The sequence below is a fragment of the Mesocricetus auratus genome, unplaced genomic scaffold, assembly GCF_017639785.1.
Source record: "Mesocricetus auratus isolate SY011 unplaced genomic scaffold, BCM_Maur_2.0 Super-Scaffold_100033, whole genome shotgun sequence".
In the NCBI taxonomy this organism is placed as follows: domain Eukaryota; kingdom Metazoa; phylum Chordata; class Mammalia; order Rodentia; family Cricetidae; genus Mesocricetus; species Mesocricetus auratus.
This window is the reverse complement of record NW_024429213.1, coordinates 2593269-2609595: the sequence shown is the minus strand read 5'-3', so window position 1 is coordinate 2609595 and position 16327 is coordinate 2593269. Positions and strand designations below refer to the sequence as shown.

General features: G+C 45.6%; 1 protein-coding gene across 1 annotated transcript in view; it reads left to right on the top strand.

Moving 5' to 3' along the window:
• Window positions 1–2804: 2804 nt before the first annotated feature.
• Window positions 2805–16327, top strand: part of Chst7 (carbohydrate sulfotransferase 7) — a 35865-nt gene continuing 22342 nt past the window's right edge. The window contains exon 1 of the mRNA XM_005085730.4: window positions 2805–4453. Coding sequence (XP_005085787.1) covers window positions 2956–4416 — 1461 coding nt within the window. The 5' untranslated portion in view covers window positions 2805–2955 and the 3' untranslated portion in view covers window positions 4417–4453. The remainder of the gene's footprint in view (window positions 4454–16327) is intronic.

Here is a 16327-nt window from a genome sequence, read left to right as displayed (position 1 = left end):
CCTAGAGGAGTGAAAGGAGAGTTGAAGATCTGCAGTTAGCTTACTTGCTTCACTAGCAGGAATCTCATATTTTTACCATATAATATTTTATTAATTATTTGAGAATTTTATGCAGCATATCTTGATCATATTCACCACTCACTCCTCCCCTGCTATCCCTTTCAGAATCACCTTCCTCTCTTTATCCCCCTTCATATTCTGTTTGTTTACGTTTTGTTTGGTTTTTTAGAGGTGACTATCTTGAAGCAGAGTGTCCCAGAATATAAGTGCAACCATTGCTCTTTTTGAATATCTTGCCTTGCTGGTCTCTGTGGTTCTTAGGAATTACAGCTGGGTAGGACTACTGATTGCTTTTCTCTGTTGGTAGCTTGCATAACTGCTTCCTATACTATGAGAACTATTCCTTAGTGAGGAGGCTTCCAGGTCATCTCTAAATCAGTTCCTCCAATCCCACTTCTCTTCGATATTATCTCTGTTATCTATACTGACAAGTCCAGACTGTGATATAGCCACAATGTAATTAAGGAGCCTCACTGATTCCAAAACTCCTGCCAACGCTCTTGTGGGGTTTTCAGTCAATGTTCTTGCTGTGGCAAGGCCTTTGGAACTAGGCCCTGGACAGGTCAAAAGGATGCCCAACTTCATCTTTGTCTCTACCAGCAGTTCAGTAGGTAGGCATTGCACTCAAGAGAGGTAGCTTGAGCATGGTCCTTGCCACTCCTTATCTAGCGCCTGTTATCTGTGTCTTGTATAAATCCCCTAGTCCAATAATACTTCCTTCTTCCTTTGATCCCTTCTCTCTCCAGTCTCTGGGTGGAAGAAGCCAGGGTACCATGCATAGGAGACAAGCTGTCTATCAACTGAGCATGACCCCAGGTCCTCTCCCATCTCTAAGTTGCTGTGGGATAATTGTATTTTTAATGTCACTACTACTGGGCTTGAGATTTTTAGAAAGAGACACCAGAGTTATTTACATTCTGTTCAGTCATATCCTTTTCCCCAGGTGAGACCAGAGTCACATTGTTTGCTTAAAAAGGAAAAGGGAAAAGGAAAACCATACTGGAAGGTATGCATTTTATGTTGCAAGATAATATCCTTGCTCCTTGGAGGATTAACACAAGAGTGGATACACATGTTACTGGTTTCTTTGACAAAAAAGTAGGAAATAAGGACACTATTGGGAAAAGGGTACAGGGGTACTCCTGGTTGGAGAAGAACAGAGAATTTGAAATAGTACAGGTGGCCTGAACTTTGAAATTGACATGATGAATATGGCGTTCAAGAGACTAGCTGAGGTTGATGGTGTGAAATTTCTCTTGCTGGAAATATATTCTTTATGGAAAATTTTAGCAGTGATGTCTGTGGGCCCAGAGAAAGCTAAAATCAGGTTTGGGGCGGGGGAGAGTGACTTTGCTAGCAAGAAAATCTAGTTTATTAGCACAAGTGTCATTAAATGATGGCCCAGAACTAGTGAGATGACTCAGTGAGGGCACCTGCCCCGAGCTGATCCTAACAGCCAGAGTTCAATCCCCAGTCCCCAGGAGCCACAAGTGGGAGAAGAAAGCCAACTCCCTCGGGCTGTCTCCTGACTTACACACACACACACACACACACACACACACACACACACATACACACACACAATTTTAAAATTAAAAAAGCCAAAGAGAAAAAGATTGGCCCAAAGTCTTTTAGCTATATACACAAGAGGCTGGGAAGTAAGAGAACTATGGGGAAAAAGTAACCCTTGAGTCAGTTGTTTGACAAATTGGGGAAGCTTTGGTGAAGAGAAAGATAAAAAATCCTTACAGGTGTTCTCATTTTCCCCCATCTGAACACCTCCCCTTGGTGGAGATGAGTAAATTTGCCTTGTCTTTTGTTAACCTTTCCACACCTTCTCAAGGTGGATGAGAGAGAGCTCTCCCTTCCCTGTTTCCCATCCAGAAACAAAAACAACATTTTCAGTTCTCTTTAAAATTTTAATAATTTTAAGTTTATTCTGCCTCCTGGATTTCTGATTACCTTTCATCTATCACGTCTCTATGTGTTCTTTTAAACAACCATTTCTTGGGGATACTCACCATTTTGCCACTTTGACTCTGCAAACATCCTCTAAGAGTTGGAACAGTAGGATAACTGACACTGGAAATCAGTCATAGCTCAAATGAGTAAATCGAATGCTTGTAAAATGTGCAGAACAGAGCACTTAATTTCACAAGGGTTGCTAGAGCTTACCCATTAAATTGGTTGGGCCAGTCCAGCAATGTCTCACGTCCCCACCAACTACCACATGGGGTGCCTGTGGGTATCTTTTATCTTCACTGCGTGTTCTAACCAGTGTTCTAACGCCACAACACCCACTGCCGAGCTGATGAGGGCTCTGGGCTTAGATCATGGCGAGTGATCATTTGCCTAGGACCAAGATGGAAAGGCAGACGACACAAAACAGACGACAACAACAACAACAAAACGGTGACATTCTCCGGGTGGGTTCATGTCCAGTCACTGGGTACTTTATCTCTACGCACGTGACCCTCCCTCGCCTAAAGTCAGCTGGTTAACGAAGACTTAACTTGGTTTGAAGGAGTTGAGGAGAGGTGGAGTACAGTTCAGTGCATCCCAGAGGGTGAGCCTGGCCTGTGGCAGCCTGGTCCAGATCTACCGAGGCAGTGAGCGGACCCCGGAGGGTAAGAGGGCGGGAAGAAGCTGCGGGTACTGTGGGCAGGGCGGACAGCTGCTGAACTGGCCAATGAGCGCGCTCAAGAGGCCGAGCCCAACAGAGTGAGAGTTTCCTCCAGTGGATGCACCGCCTGGCTGCTCCGCTCCACCCAGCGCAGAGGGACCCGGAGAGGCCGGAGGCGCGGACTCCGGTTGGGATTTCGGAGGCAGGGGAGAGAACCGCCAGGAGCCTGCTCTGCCCTGGACGAGGTGGCGGGGCGTGGGGCTCGGTGAACTATGAAGGGCCGGCGGCGGCGGCGCCGAGAGTACTGCAAGTTCACGCTGCTCCTGGTGCTGTACACGCTTCTGCTACTGCTCGTCCCCTCTGTACTGGACAGTGGCAGCGAGCAGGACAAGGGTGTCAGGCACTGCCCCGGTCTGCAGCGCAGCTTGGGCGTGTGGAGCCTGGAGGCGGCGGCGGCTGGAGAGCGTGAGCAGGGAACGGAGGTGCGGTCCCGGGCCGACCGGGACGCGGGTCGATCCCCTGGGTCCCCGAGCAACCTCAGCGCCGTCGGTGAGGCGGTGGCCCAGGAGAAGCAACACATCTATGTGCATGCCACCTGGCGTACCGGCTCGTCCTTCCTGGGCGAACTCTTCAACCAGCACCCGGACGTTTTCTACTTGTACGAGCCTATGTGGCATCTGTGGCAGGCGCTGTATCCGGGCGACGCCGAGAGCCTGCAAGGCGCGCTGAGGGACATGCTGCGCTCTCTCTTCCGCTGTGACTTCTCCGTGCTGAGGCTCTACGCACAGCCCGGGGACCCCGAGGCGGCGCGAGCACCGGACTCAGCCAACCTAACCACGGCCATGCTTTTCCGCTGGCGGACCAACAAGGTCATCTGCTCGCCGCCGCTGTGCCCCGCCGCGCCCCGCGCGCGCTCCGAGGTGGGCCTCGTCGAGGACAAAGCTTGCGAGAGCAGCTGCCCGCCCGTGCCGCTCCGCGCCCTGGAGGCCGAGTGTCGCAAGTACCCGGTGGTGGTCATCAAGGACGTGAGGCTGCTCGACCTGGGCGTGCTGGTGCCCTTGCTGCGTGACCCGGGCCTCAACCTGAAGGTGGTGCAGCTCTTCCGTGACCCGCGGGCGGTACACAACTCGCGCCTCAAGTCGAGGCACGGGCTGCTGCGCGAGAGCATCCAGGTGCTGCGCACGCGCCAGAGGGGGGACCGCTTCCACCGGGTGCTTCTGGCGCACGGCGTGGGCGCCCGTCCGGGAGGCCAGGCCCGAGTGCTGCCCTCCGCTCCGCGAGCCGATTTCTTCCTAACCAGCGCCCTCGAGGTGATCTGCGAGGCCTGGCTGCGCGACCTGCTGTTCGCGCGCGGCGCGCCCACCTGGCTCCGCCGTCGCTACCTGAGGCTGCGCTACGAGGACCTGGTGTGGCAGCCCCAAGCCCAGCTGCGCCGCCTGCTGCGCTTCTCCGGGCTGCGGACGCTCGCGGCGCTAGATGCCTTCGCCTTCAACATGACGCGCGGCTCGGCCTACGGCGCCGATCGGCCCTTCCACCTGTCTGCGCGCGACGCCCGAGAGGCTGTGTACGCCTGGCGCGAGCGCCTGAGCCAAGAGCAGGTGCGCCAGGTGGAGGCCGCCTGCGCCCCCGCCATGCGACTCCTGGCCTACCCTCGCAGCAGAGAAGAGGGCGACATGCAGACCGCCAGGGAAGGGGAGACACCTCTAGAGACCAAGACCAACTGGGCCACGTAACACTCTGATCCCGAGCCCGGCCCCGGGGCTGATCCAGGTAAGGTGGCTCTGGATGGGGCAGGTTGTAAGGAATGGTGTTTGGGTATCAAGAAACAACAAGGGGGGAGTTGGAGGGTGACTACAGGGGACACTGTTGTCCTGAATCGCATGCTGTCAGAACACGTCCAAGAAAGCCCTGTCTGGTAAAATTGAGGTGCTTCAGTGGGTTCCCTTGCTTAGACACCTCCTTTTTCAGAGGAAGACCTAGAACGGAGAGAAGATGTATAAATGCAGCCGAAGCAGCAGCCAAAGCTCTGCTCTCCCAAATCCCTTCATAAGGCTCAAAGACAGTAGAGAAGGCCTAAAGCTTCCTAGGGCAACTCAGGCCTGGGAAGAGTGGCGCATAGGATTTGGAGAACAGCTCAAGACTGATGGTTCTGAAGTGGATGGCTTTTTGTCCTGTGGGGCGGCCTTTTGCTGTGAGTGTCTGCCTCCAGAGGCAGAAAGTACAACCGAAAGCAAGGTGTCATGGAAAAAGTGGATTCTGCTCCTACTTATCCTCAATTTTTTCTGCCTGTTATTTCACCTCTCTTCTCGGGTTCAGAGCTTTCTCTCTGAGTACTCAGCATTCGAGCACTGTTGGGCAACTCTTGCAACCGTTTATGCACGTTTGTGTGTCTCCAGCCCTATTTTAAACAAGTAGAGCTGACATTTCTTTTCCCTGGCTTGTGTATGCCCTTCTCCATTCCCGTCTCCCATCTCTCCCTCCTGTCCTTTCCCCTCTCTCTAGAGGTTGACTGCTGTTTGCAGGATATCTGACCATATCCCGTTTGTGTCAGGTCACAAAAGCTGCTAGGTCAGCTTCCTCTAGTGCTCTAAGAAGGCTGGGTTGGGTTTTCCCCCCAGCTCCATTCTGCTGTTTCGATAGATGGGATCTTAGGCTGTCAGTTAACAATTTGTCAAGTAAACCTCTCCTTTTTGTTCATTCTCTACAAAGTGGTTTACCAAAATGGCCTCTAACAGTCTCTCTATGGGTCCAGTGCTGGGTTAACAGATGGTGTGTAACACTGGGCGGAGGGAAGGCTTGTTCTGCAGGCTGCTAGCCATAGGAATCTAGTCAGTGGCATGGGAATGCATTTCTCCAAACACTGTGAGTTGGAAGAGTGCCTGCTGCCTTCTGTACAGTGCAGACCAGAAGAGGAAGAAAGGGGAGGGAGGCCGGAAGTGACTTAAGTTTCCATTCATTATTTTATAGTGTAATTCAGTACTCCCCTGGGAAGGGAAGGAGGGACAAAGGTTGAAGATGTTAATGAAGATGGATTTTTCTTTTGGTTAATAGACCTAGGGTTTCAGGAAGCTGGCTAACTGAATTTGTTTCTCCCAGTAATCAAGTCAGTTTCTATAATTGCTAGGAAGTCTGTGTTCTTTCCTGATTTCTAGAGTGGAAGAAGGTAAGGCCCAGGGAAACTCCTCATATTTTTCAAAATAAATTTCATTTACATCCCGACTGCAGTTTCCCCTCCCCCTCTTCTCCAATTCTCTTCCCTCCACCTCCCTTCCCACCCCCACCCTAATCCACTCCTCCTCTGTTTCTGTTCAGAAAGGGGAATGCCTCCCGTGGATATCAACAAAGCATGGTATTTTAAGTTGCAGTAAAACTAAAGGCCTTCCCTTGTATTAAAGCTGGCCAAGGCAACTGAGGAATGGGTTTCGAAAGCCAGTCAAAGCTTTAGACTCCTCATATTTGTTTGACTCCTCATATCTTAATAAAAACATCCTATCACCTGTTATGAGGCATTTACAAATGGAATATAATGGTCCCTAACTCACATTCACAGAGACCTCAGGAAACTCCTCCCATGAGCAAAAGCTGAGGCATTTTATGTTTTTGTTGTTTTGGGTTTTTGGTTTTTCAAGACAGGGTTTCTCTGTAGCTCTTGTAGACCAGGGTGGCCTCAAACTCACAGAGATCCACCTGTTTCTGCTTGCCAAATGCTTTCTTCACCTCCTCCCCCCAATTTGTTTTGACACACTGAATGATGTCTGGAGCAGGGAAACAGAGTTGAGGGTAGAGGACAAAGACTTTATCCTCCAAGGAGTGCAAGTCTGTGTGGGTGGCAGTGACTGTGGCTGGAGATGCTGCTGCTGCTATTTGGAAGGCTGATGGGACTTCTCTGTAGGACTGGAGGAGCATCTGGGTAGAAGGGTTAGGCTCTTGTAGACTTTGGTGACTGAGCTCTTCTTCCTACATCCCAGTCTGAACCCGTTGGGGAAGAAGATGAACGAGTGCAAATCTTTTCACCAAGTCGAGCCTGGACAATTACTTGGACAGTCTGAAAACAAAATGCAAATAAAAATGATTTGGGAGGAGATGAAAAGAAAAAAGAGAGAGAAAAAGAAAATGATTTACCTCCTTATGGGGTTAAAATTCTGCCAAAACAGGGTTAAAATAAGGCTAGCTATTTCTACTAAGTCATAATTCTACCCCAGGGAGGTGCAGAAGCATAAGAGTAGACAGAAAGACAGTGCACACACAACAATACTCTAAGCATTCCTGAGGGTGGTGTCAGCCAGTAAAAAGCAGTTTGAAACTTACACTGTAGAGTCATCTCACATGGCAGAAGGAAAACTGCACATGGTAGGTAGCCATGATATCAATGTAGGGATTTATTAAAATGCTTGTATTCCTGGATCCAAGGAAGATAATCTGGTTATAAAAAAAATTCTCAGAACCCACTAGCTACTAGACCTCCTAGCTGACTTCTCACTGGCTAGAACTAGCTCCCATAGAATTGGCATGAGGAAATGGAAGCATCTTGAGTGGCTCTTAGCAGCAGTTCTCAGTCCTGGGTGAAAATTACAGCTGACCTCTTTGGTGAGGATATTTCTAAAACCCTTGGATAATACTGCATCTTATATGTACCATGATGTTCCCTATTCATACATGCCTATGAGGAGATTTAATTTATAAATTAGGCACATTAAAAGATTAACAGCAATAATAAAATCAAATGATTATAATAATGGGTTACAATAAAAGTTCTATCAGTGTATTGTTTCAGGGCTACCATGAGGCAGGTCATGTATACAGTGCAGATCAATGTGAATATTCTGGACAAAGAATGGTTTTCATCTCAGATAGAACAGAGCAGGACTATGTGACAGCTCATCCTGCTACTCAGAGCAGCATAGTAATGCTTATAAATGATGTCTGCAATTTTCTATTACTATATCTTGGCTGTGGTTGACAGTAGGTAATTGGAGCCTGAGAAAGGAAAACCACATGAGTAGGGGCTTTTAGAAAAATGCCCATGCCTGAATCCCCTCCCCCAGAGATGTTTGTGGAGTGTAGCTTAGTGTTGGAGATAGAACTCATGGTCCAACTCATGTTATAAGCAGGTGCTCTACTATTGAGCTTCACCCCAAGTCCAGGAGATATGATCCATTTAGTTTATGGTGAGGTCTCCAGAACCAAGTATTGGGGTTTTCAAAGTTCTCAAGCTCTACTGTACAGCCCAAATTGCAAACCACTTGGATTGGATCAAAGATCCATTCCTTGGGTCAGGCCACTGGCATAGGAGCAAGTTCGGAATGGGGACTCAGGGGCACTGCCACAGTGTTTTATGTGAAAGAACTTGAAGCTATGAAGTTCTTTGCAGATAAAGGGTATTATTATGGGAAGGGAAATTACACACAGCTCATGGCTGTTCATCGCCTGTATATGTCTTCAAATGTTTTGTTGTCCTTAGCTTCACATCTAAGAGTCCATCATTGCACAAACACTATCTACCCCTGTTCTGTACAGACTGGTGTGCTTCTCCTGTCCTTTTCAGCATATCTCCTTTGGTAGGGTGCAAGATGTCTTAGAGTTCCTATTGCTGTAACAAAACGCCATGACTAAAAGCAAGTTGGGGAGGAAAGGGTTTATTTGGCTTACACTTCATCATTGCTGCTCATCACGGAAGGAAGTCAGGAAAGGAACTCAAACAGGGCAGGAACCTGGAGGCAAGAACTTACTGACTTGCTCCACATGGCTTGCTCAGCCCACCTTCTTATAGAACCCAGGCCCACCAGCCCAGCAGTGGCACCACCCACACTGAGCTGGGTCCTCCTGCATCAATCACTAATTAAGAAAATGCTTTACAGACAGAGCTAACGGATACATTTTTCCCAGCTGAGGTTAACCTCCTTTCAGATAACTCTAGCTTGTGTTAAGTTGGCATAAACAAGCTAGCTCACAAGACTCTGTCTATACTGCCCCTATGTGTGTATGAATGTGTTTATGCATGTATAAACATGCTGATGATAGACCCAGAGCCTCAAGCATGCTGAACATATGTTTTGCCACTGAACTATTCCCACAAGGCCCTAAGATTTTTAGGTCTTTGTGCTTGATAGGATATATGCTGCCTTTGAAAGAAACTAGAGGCAGAGGCAGGTGTCATGCAGCTTAAGTCCTAACAATTAGGAAACTTTCCCAGGAAATCATTCTAAACAAAAGAAATGACCAGCCACCACTGCTTTGGAACTCATTCTATTTAAATCAGTGGACGGAACCCCAAAGTTCCATGTGAGACTATGGATAGTTATCACTGAAATGTCCGCATTTGGTTCAAACACAGACTGATGAATAACAGGCATTTTAAAAACACTACTTCTATTTAGAACCTTTATCTGTTCTGATTGTCAATAGCAAATTAAGCTGTGTACTGTGTTTGAGCCAGAGGCCAGGACATTAAATGATGGATTGAGATGGTGATAGCGGTGTGTATATTTGTGTGCACGTGCAAACACATAGGTAGTGATTGTGTGTGCACACCCATAGGTATATAGATATGAGTGGCAGGGCTTCAATAGCATTCAGACACTTTTCTAAAATGTGCTGCTTGTGAGTGATATTTGTGCTTATTTTTGATTCAGACATTCTCTGATTCCCTTATGGGACCATCTTCTTTGACAAGACCCCTCAGTCGATATTGGGTTTGGTGTTTGTTTAGGAAACGGTAATACTCCTCAAGTTTGGTGAGGGAGGACTGGGAAGAAACTAGCCCTGCAAAGTGATGTGTAAGCCAAAATACCAACAGTCATCCCTTGACTTATATGAAGTCAGTTGTTACATTAGGACATAGGAACCCAGGTTTGGGGGCCTAGATCTCTTGGTTAATACTTGATAAAGTATAAGAGGTTATTGTATAAGAGTGTGGCTCTGTCATCAAGCAGTGAAAAACAGCAAATAAACAAACAAAAAAACTAGAACAACTTAAATGTCCTATGTGCCTTCAGGAACTAGGTAAATATGTCGTAATATGTTCCTACAATAAAATAAAACCACAATAAAATATAACTACAGAAAAGGAGATAACATAGAAAGATTGCCAAAATACTAAATGTGTGTGTGTGGATTCAGACATACAGTTTAGTCTTACTTATGCATTAACATGCCAACAGATTTGTTTGAATTTGCATGAAGCATCTCTATTGGTTCGATGAACTGAGAGTGGTGGGTGTTCATACCCTTTCGTTCTATCAATCTCTTTTTCTTACCACATGCTTCCATGATTTCTATACATTTGACAGGCACTAGTTTAAAAACTAGCGTAAGCTTGTTTTCTCACCCCAAAATAGGGACCTGAGATGATAACATGTTCAATAAGGAACACAGTGCACAAAATGGGCACTTGGGCTGGAGAGATGGCTCAGCCGTTAAAGGCTAGGCTCACAACCAAAAATACAAAATGGGCACTTAATGAGTATCACATCACTGTGGAATCCTCATTCTACACCCCTCCCCATGTGCTGAAGATTGAATCCAGGGTCTTACCCAAGCTAGACAAGCCCTCTATCACTATACCACACTCCAAGCTCCTTGCAGTTTTTAAGGCAGTGTTCAGAGCAGCGTGTGAAAGTTTGCTTTTAGTTTGGACTGAGTTTTTTCTCACGAATACAAATGCAATATAAATAATTGGAAGTGATTCTTTTTTAAAACACTCACAAGCAGCTTGTTTAGAATTCTTTAAATGTGCCTCTTCTTAGCCTGCTCCCAGCGTGAGCAGTCCAGAGGGAATGAAACTAAAGACACTCTCTGGTCTTGCTATCTGTGTCTGACATTCTGGTCCAACGAGGTAGCTTCCAAGGAAAGCTCAGTCTCTGTCATGTTTCCTGGCTCCCCATCCTCATGCTTCTGAATGGAACTGAAGGATCTAACCCTGCTGAAAGCAGTGTCTCTGCTTGGGTACAGTATAGAATAAGAACAGTAGAGACTAAGAAACAGCTCTGGCCCAAGTTCAAGAACACTGGGAAGTGAAGAATTGCTTGGAAGCTGGGCAGGAAGCCGTTTGAGTTGCAGGAAAGTTGCAGAGCTCAGTGATATCTCCATGAGAATTAGAAGCCTTCAGCTCTGCTCCCGTCCCCTTCCATGGGCAGGCATAAAGCCAACAGCCAGCCTGATGTTTCTGCAGCTGCCCTTGCTCATATTAAAGACCATTCTGCTAGACACTGAGAATAAATTAGAATGTCTGCCAGTGGTGAATAGTTTTTCTGCATTTTTAATAATTTATTTATTCTTTTAAATTTCATTTTACATTCCAACCCCACTTTTCCCTTCCCCCCTCTTCCTGAACCCCTTACTTCCTCCTCCCAGCCCACCCCCAGTCCACTCCTCTTCATGGGTAAGGGCTCCTATGAGGAGTCAACAAAATCTATCCAATAGGTTGGAGCAGGGCCAAGCCTGTCCCATGCATTAAGGCTGAGCATGGCATCCCACCTTAGGGAATGGGTTCCAACAAGCTATCTGATGTGCCAGGTGTGTATAGTGGTCCTACTGATAGAGGCCCCTCAGATAGTCCAAATTTCATAGCCGTCTCCCACATATTCAGGGCCTAGTGCAGGTCCCTGGATCTCCACAGCTGCCTCTCTAGAGTTGCTGAGTTTCCATAAGCTTGTTTCAGCTGTCTCTGTAGATTTCTCCATCATGATCTTGACCTTCTTTGCTCCTATATTCCCTCCTCCGTCTCTTTGACTGGATTCCTGGAGTCGAATACGGACGTGAACAAGAGGGAATGGAATGATCAAGGGCGGGGGAAGGACACAGGGGAAAAGCAGTGAAAGATATGGGCTTAAGGAGAAGTGGTGAATAGTTTTAAGTGCAGAGGGCAAGGGGCTAGAAAAGAGGATCACCACAATTCGCCTGTGTTCTGAGCCAGCAGATCTCCTCCCATGAGAGGAACAGGACAGTAAAGACTGCCTTATAGAATCGCATCCCAAAATAGTCACGGAGGTGGCCCATTTTTCCTTATAGATTTGAAGGCAATCTAATGGGGCACTTTCTCAATTGAAGTTCTTCATCCCAGATGACTTTAGTTTGTGTCAAGTTAACAGAAAAAGAAAAACTAACTGAGATATTAAATGGATGTTTTCCAAAACAGTAGGTTTTAGATATAGAAAAACTAATATACCCAGCCTGCCCAACCCTCTCCCTCAAGTTCCCATTCCCCTTGGTGGGGGGAGGTTAAGGAAAGAGACTTCTTGATGAAGGGATGTATTTCAGGATTAAGGAGAAACCTGGTGCTAGGAAAATTCCCAGGAATCCACAAAGATGACCCCCAACTAAGACTCCTAGCAATAGTGGAGAGGGTGTCTATAATGAGATCGGTGACTTCCCTAATTGTCATCATAGGGCCTTCATCCAGTAACTGATAGAAACAGATGCAGAGATCCACAGCCAAGCACTGGGCCTATCTCTGGGAGTCTTCCTGAAGAAACAGGGAAGGATGGTATGAACCAGGGAGGTCAAGATCATAACAGGGAACCCACAGAGACTGCTAATCTGAGCTCGTAGGGAGCACATGGACTCTGGATGACAGTTAGCGAACCTGCATGTTACAGCTGTGTAGCTTGGTAAGGCAGTGAGATCAGGACCTGTCCCTGGCACTTAGCTGGCTTTGGGGAAGCTGTTCTCCGTGCTGGATTACTTTGCCCAGTCTTTTTTGCATAGAGAGGAACTTGATGTGCCATGCTTTGTTCAAGCCCATGGGAGGCCTGCTCCTTTCTGAATGGGACAGAGAAAGAGTAGATGGGGAGGGGGTAGATGGGAGTAGGTGAATGGAACAGGAGGAGAGAAGGGGGGAGAAACTGTAGTTGGTATGTAAAGTAAATGAAAAAAATGTTAATAAAATTAAATTGAATAAAAAACTAATGAGAATGTGTTTGGCTAGGAAATACAAAAGTTTTATTCAGTTTTGACAACTAGTGCCATCTGTTCATTTAATCATCAATCTAGACACACATAGGCACAATGGAAATTGTATTACAGGCAAATTTTATAAATAAATTTAAATATTACCCATTAAAATTGGTTCTACAATTGCTATGAAATGTAGCAGGAATGTCACAGTTAGGAATAATTCTTTTTAGTGGAATTTTTTCAACTGTTAGGGCAGTGGCTGTTCATCAGGGAAAACTTCAACCCAATGGGAAAACAAACTTAGCTTTTGGATAAAATCTAATCACATTGGTTAAAATCTAAGTCTGTCGATGTCAAAACATAGCACTTGCCTCAAAGGATACAAGAGACAGTTTATTTTGAACCTAAATATGTATAGTCATGGCACCAGAACATAGACACAGGCATACCTTAAATACCAGTGTGATAGCAGTTTTATGAAGTTTTTATGGTACCAGAACAACAGCAACAAAATATATCAATTTCAAGATACATTGGTGGAAACATTGAGTAGGTAGTGTTAAGCAAAGAGGAGAAACCTGCTATAGGCTTCAAATGTTCCCTGATAACATTCTTAACCATTGAGTGGGTAGAAGCTAATGGTCTGTTTGTACACTCTAAAACACCCGTTACCTAATCATCACAGTGTGGATGTGAGTTTAAACACCAGAACAGAGAGGCATGCAGTGAATGGCTATTAAGAGAAATAAAGATAACAAGGTAATTTTCCTCTGGCTGTGTGAAATTCTGACTCTCCACAACTACTGAAGTTCTGCTCAGTTAATGAGTCTTAGAGAGCGCTTTTTCCCCTAGGACCTTTAGTTCACACCCATGTGGGAACCAAATGGCTCCCTAAATAGGTCTAAACTCTGGTCACTTCCTGACTCCCTCTTAAGCCTTTTCATCCTTAGTGGTAGCTAGCCAACATCTGCAGATGGCCCATATGACTAGATATTATTATAAAATACTGGCTCCAATCCTTTGCTTCAGCTGAGAGCAACTTAACTCAAAAAAGCAACCACATATGCCAACTGTTAAACAAAAGAAAACACTGTCAAATGGGCAAGCTCAGCTATTTCCCACTTTTATTGGTTTTGGGGTTTTTGTTAGTTTTAAAACTGATGCATAGTGGTTGGGGATTTGGTTAAGTTGTAGAGCATTTGTTTAGCATGTGTGAGACTCTTGGTTCAGTCACCACCTAACAAAAATACATAAAAACATAAGGATTAGTGACTGGAGATGTGACTCTAAATTTCAGAACTCTGGCACATGTGTGGTGCAGGCATGCACACACACACATCAAAAAATTTCAATCATAATTATGTGTAACAAATCAGTTTTATTAATACTGGTTTGGTGTGCATTCATTTGTTTTCAAGTAAGTTCAAAAATTTGAGGAATTTTTAGTTGTGGAGATCATAATAAGATTGAAAAATAATATATTATTACTATTGGATTCTATTCTATTGGAGGAGATAAAATAGGCATTTAATTTTGGCCTTGGTCAATACCAGGACTTCAGTGATTTAGTACCTTGAAGTTTCACTCTAAATTCCTCCCATGATATCTAGATGGTGGGGACAGCCACACCGAGGTCTTCTTAGCCATTCTCTGGGGCTACCTGGGGCCCTAGCCTTTCTCCCAGCCTCCACATACACTTCCTAGGCAATAGTTTTCTACTTTGATCTTTGACTCAACCCATTTTCTTGACCTGAGAGTTGTTTCAAATGAAATAAGGCTGAGACTGTGATGGACTAGTGCAAATATTAACCAGCAATCCCTTGCCACCGTCAGTTTTTCAGATTGAAAGACTGGACAATATGTTTGACATTTATACTGCTTGAAGTCCATTTCCAGGAGAGTGTGCTCACGCCTCTCTCTCTCCCTCTCTCTCTCTCTCTCTCTCTCTCTCTCTCTCTCTCTCTCTCTCTCTCTCTCTCTCTCTCTGTGTGTGTGTGTGTGTGACACACTTACACTAACCATTTATAATTATACTTTGTTTCAGAGCCACAGTGAAGAGAGGTTGGCTCTCCCACATTGTTGGCTTTTTGAGAATTATCTTACCATTGCTTCTAAGCAAGTCCCTAGCAACAAAACAACTTAATGGTTCTATTGTCAACATTATCAGTCATTTCCTTTTTCCTTGGCTCAGTATTTCACTAATTTGAAGTGCAAGCAGGAAGGTTAAGAAAGCTTAACCTGGGCTATCAGATAAGCCTCAGATGTTAGTGTCATTCACAGTGTGGTTCCCAGTTGAGTGGCTAAGAGAAGCCTCCACAAGAACTCATGTCCTTTGAAAAGGAGACCAGCACACTTGCCAGCCCATTTGCTCTGGAAGTGGTCCTGGAGGAAGGCTGTGACAATAAGCTGGGAAGTAGTAACATAGCCCTGAGGATGAAACTTGCTGAATACCCGGAAATCTCAGCTCTCAGTCCAAGTGTTAGGAGCCAGTGTTCACTGTGAGCATCTGTTAAGAAGCTTTGGGTGCTCAGTCTCCATGGTTCCTCAGCTGGTATGAGTAGGTGAAGAGGAACAAGGTAAAGAAGTGTCAGTCTTCAGCACATAACCTCCATTTTCCAGACAAAACCAGGAAATTTAAAAGGAAGAAAGGCAGGTCAAAAGTTATAAGTGGGAATCTGTGGGAGTGTCCAGATCCTCTTGGCTCCTGAACTGACATGAAAGAGAAAGGAAAGCCACAGAGAAAGACAGTGGAGCAAGTTCAGTTGGTTTGAAAGACCCGCAGAGTGGGGAGACCCTCACTCAAGTCTCGGGATAAGCTGATGCCCCAATAATTCAAGAGAGACCGTTCTTGCTGCAAGCACACGAGGTTTATTTGAGGAACCAGTGCACTGGGGCCGAGCTCATGACCCTCGCAGGGGCAGAGGAGTTTGACTCCTAGTAGCTGCAGTTGGGGGCTTTTAAAAGGGAAAAACCGAATCGGGGAGTTAGGCAAACATTATAAAGGATGAGGAAGATAAATGATAGCTTATGTCTTAACAGGAAGGTTATCTCAAGCAAGCATTCTTTGGGCATTGTACAGTTAAACATTGAGCAGGAATGTGGTGAGCTAGTTTCTGGATCAGGGAGGGTTATCTTATCTTTTAAGTTTATCTTGAGGTCTCCAGTTTCTCAGGAGAGGGCAGAAGGGCAAGTCACTCTGTGATGGGCTAGTCACTAGGGGTCTAAAAATGTTGAGTTGGGATCTCTCATTTGAGCCTTCTGTTCTTAAACTTTAAAACCAGCAGGAAGTTGATTCTTGCCCCTCCCACTCCTAGCTTCAAAGGTTGGAAATGGTACCATTAAAACAGTAAGACTGTCTTCCTGAGTTATTCTACTACACCCAGTAGAGCCTTAGCAGGGCCAAAATATATCAGTCCAGGATACACAAACTGCAGCTCACGTAGAAGGAGGTCTCTCTTTGATGGCACTGAGGCTATTAGTAAGCCGGCTCTTTGGAACATGACTGATTTTTTAAAAGAAACAATCCATTTGAGAAAGTGAAAGCCAATTTGTGATCTCATTGAATACTAAGGAATGACCTCACATATCAATGTCATGAAATAAAACCAATCCCTTTAACATGTACTTCTCAAAACAATGAAATGTAGAAACCTCCTTGATATTTTTATCCTAGTTGCCCTGTCTTTTATTAGTAGTTTTTATTCTGTTATCATACAAGCTACATTTCTAATAGTTTAAACCTATGTGCAA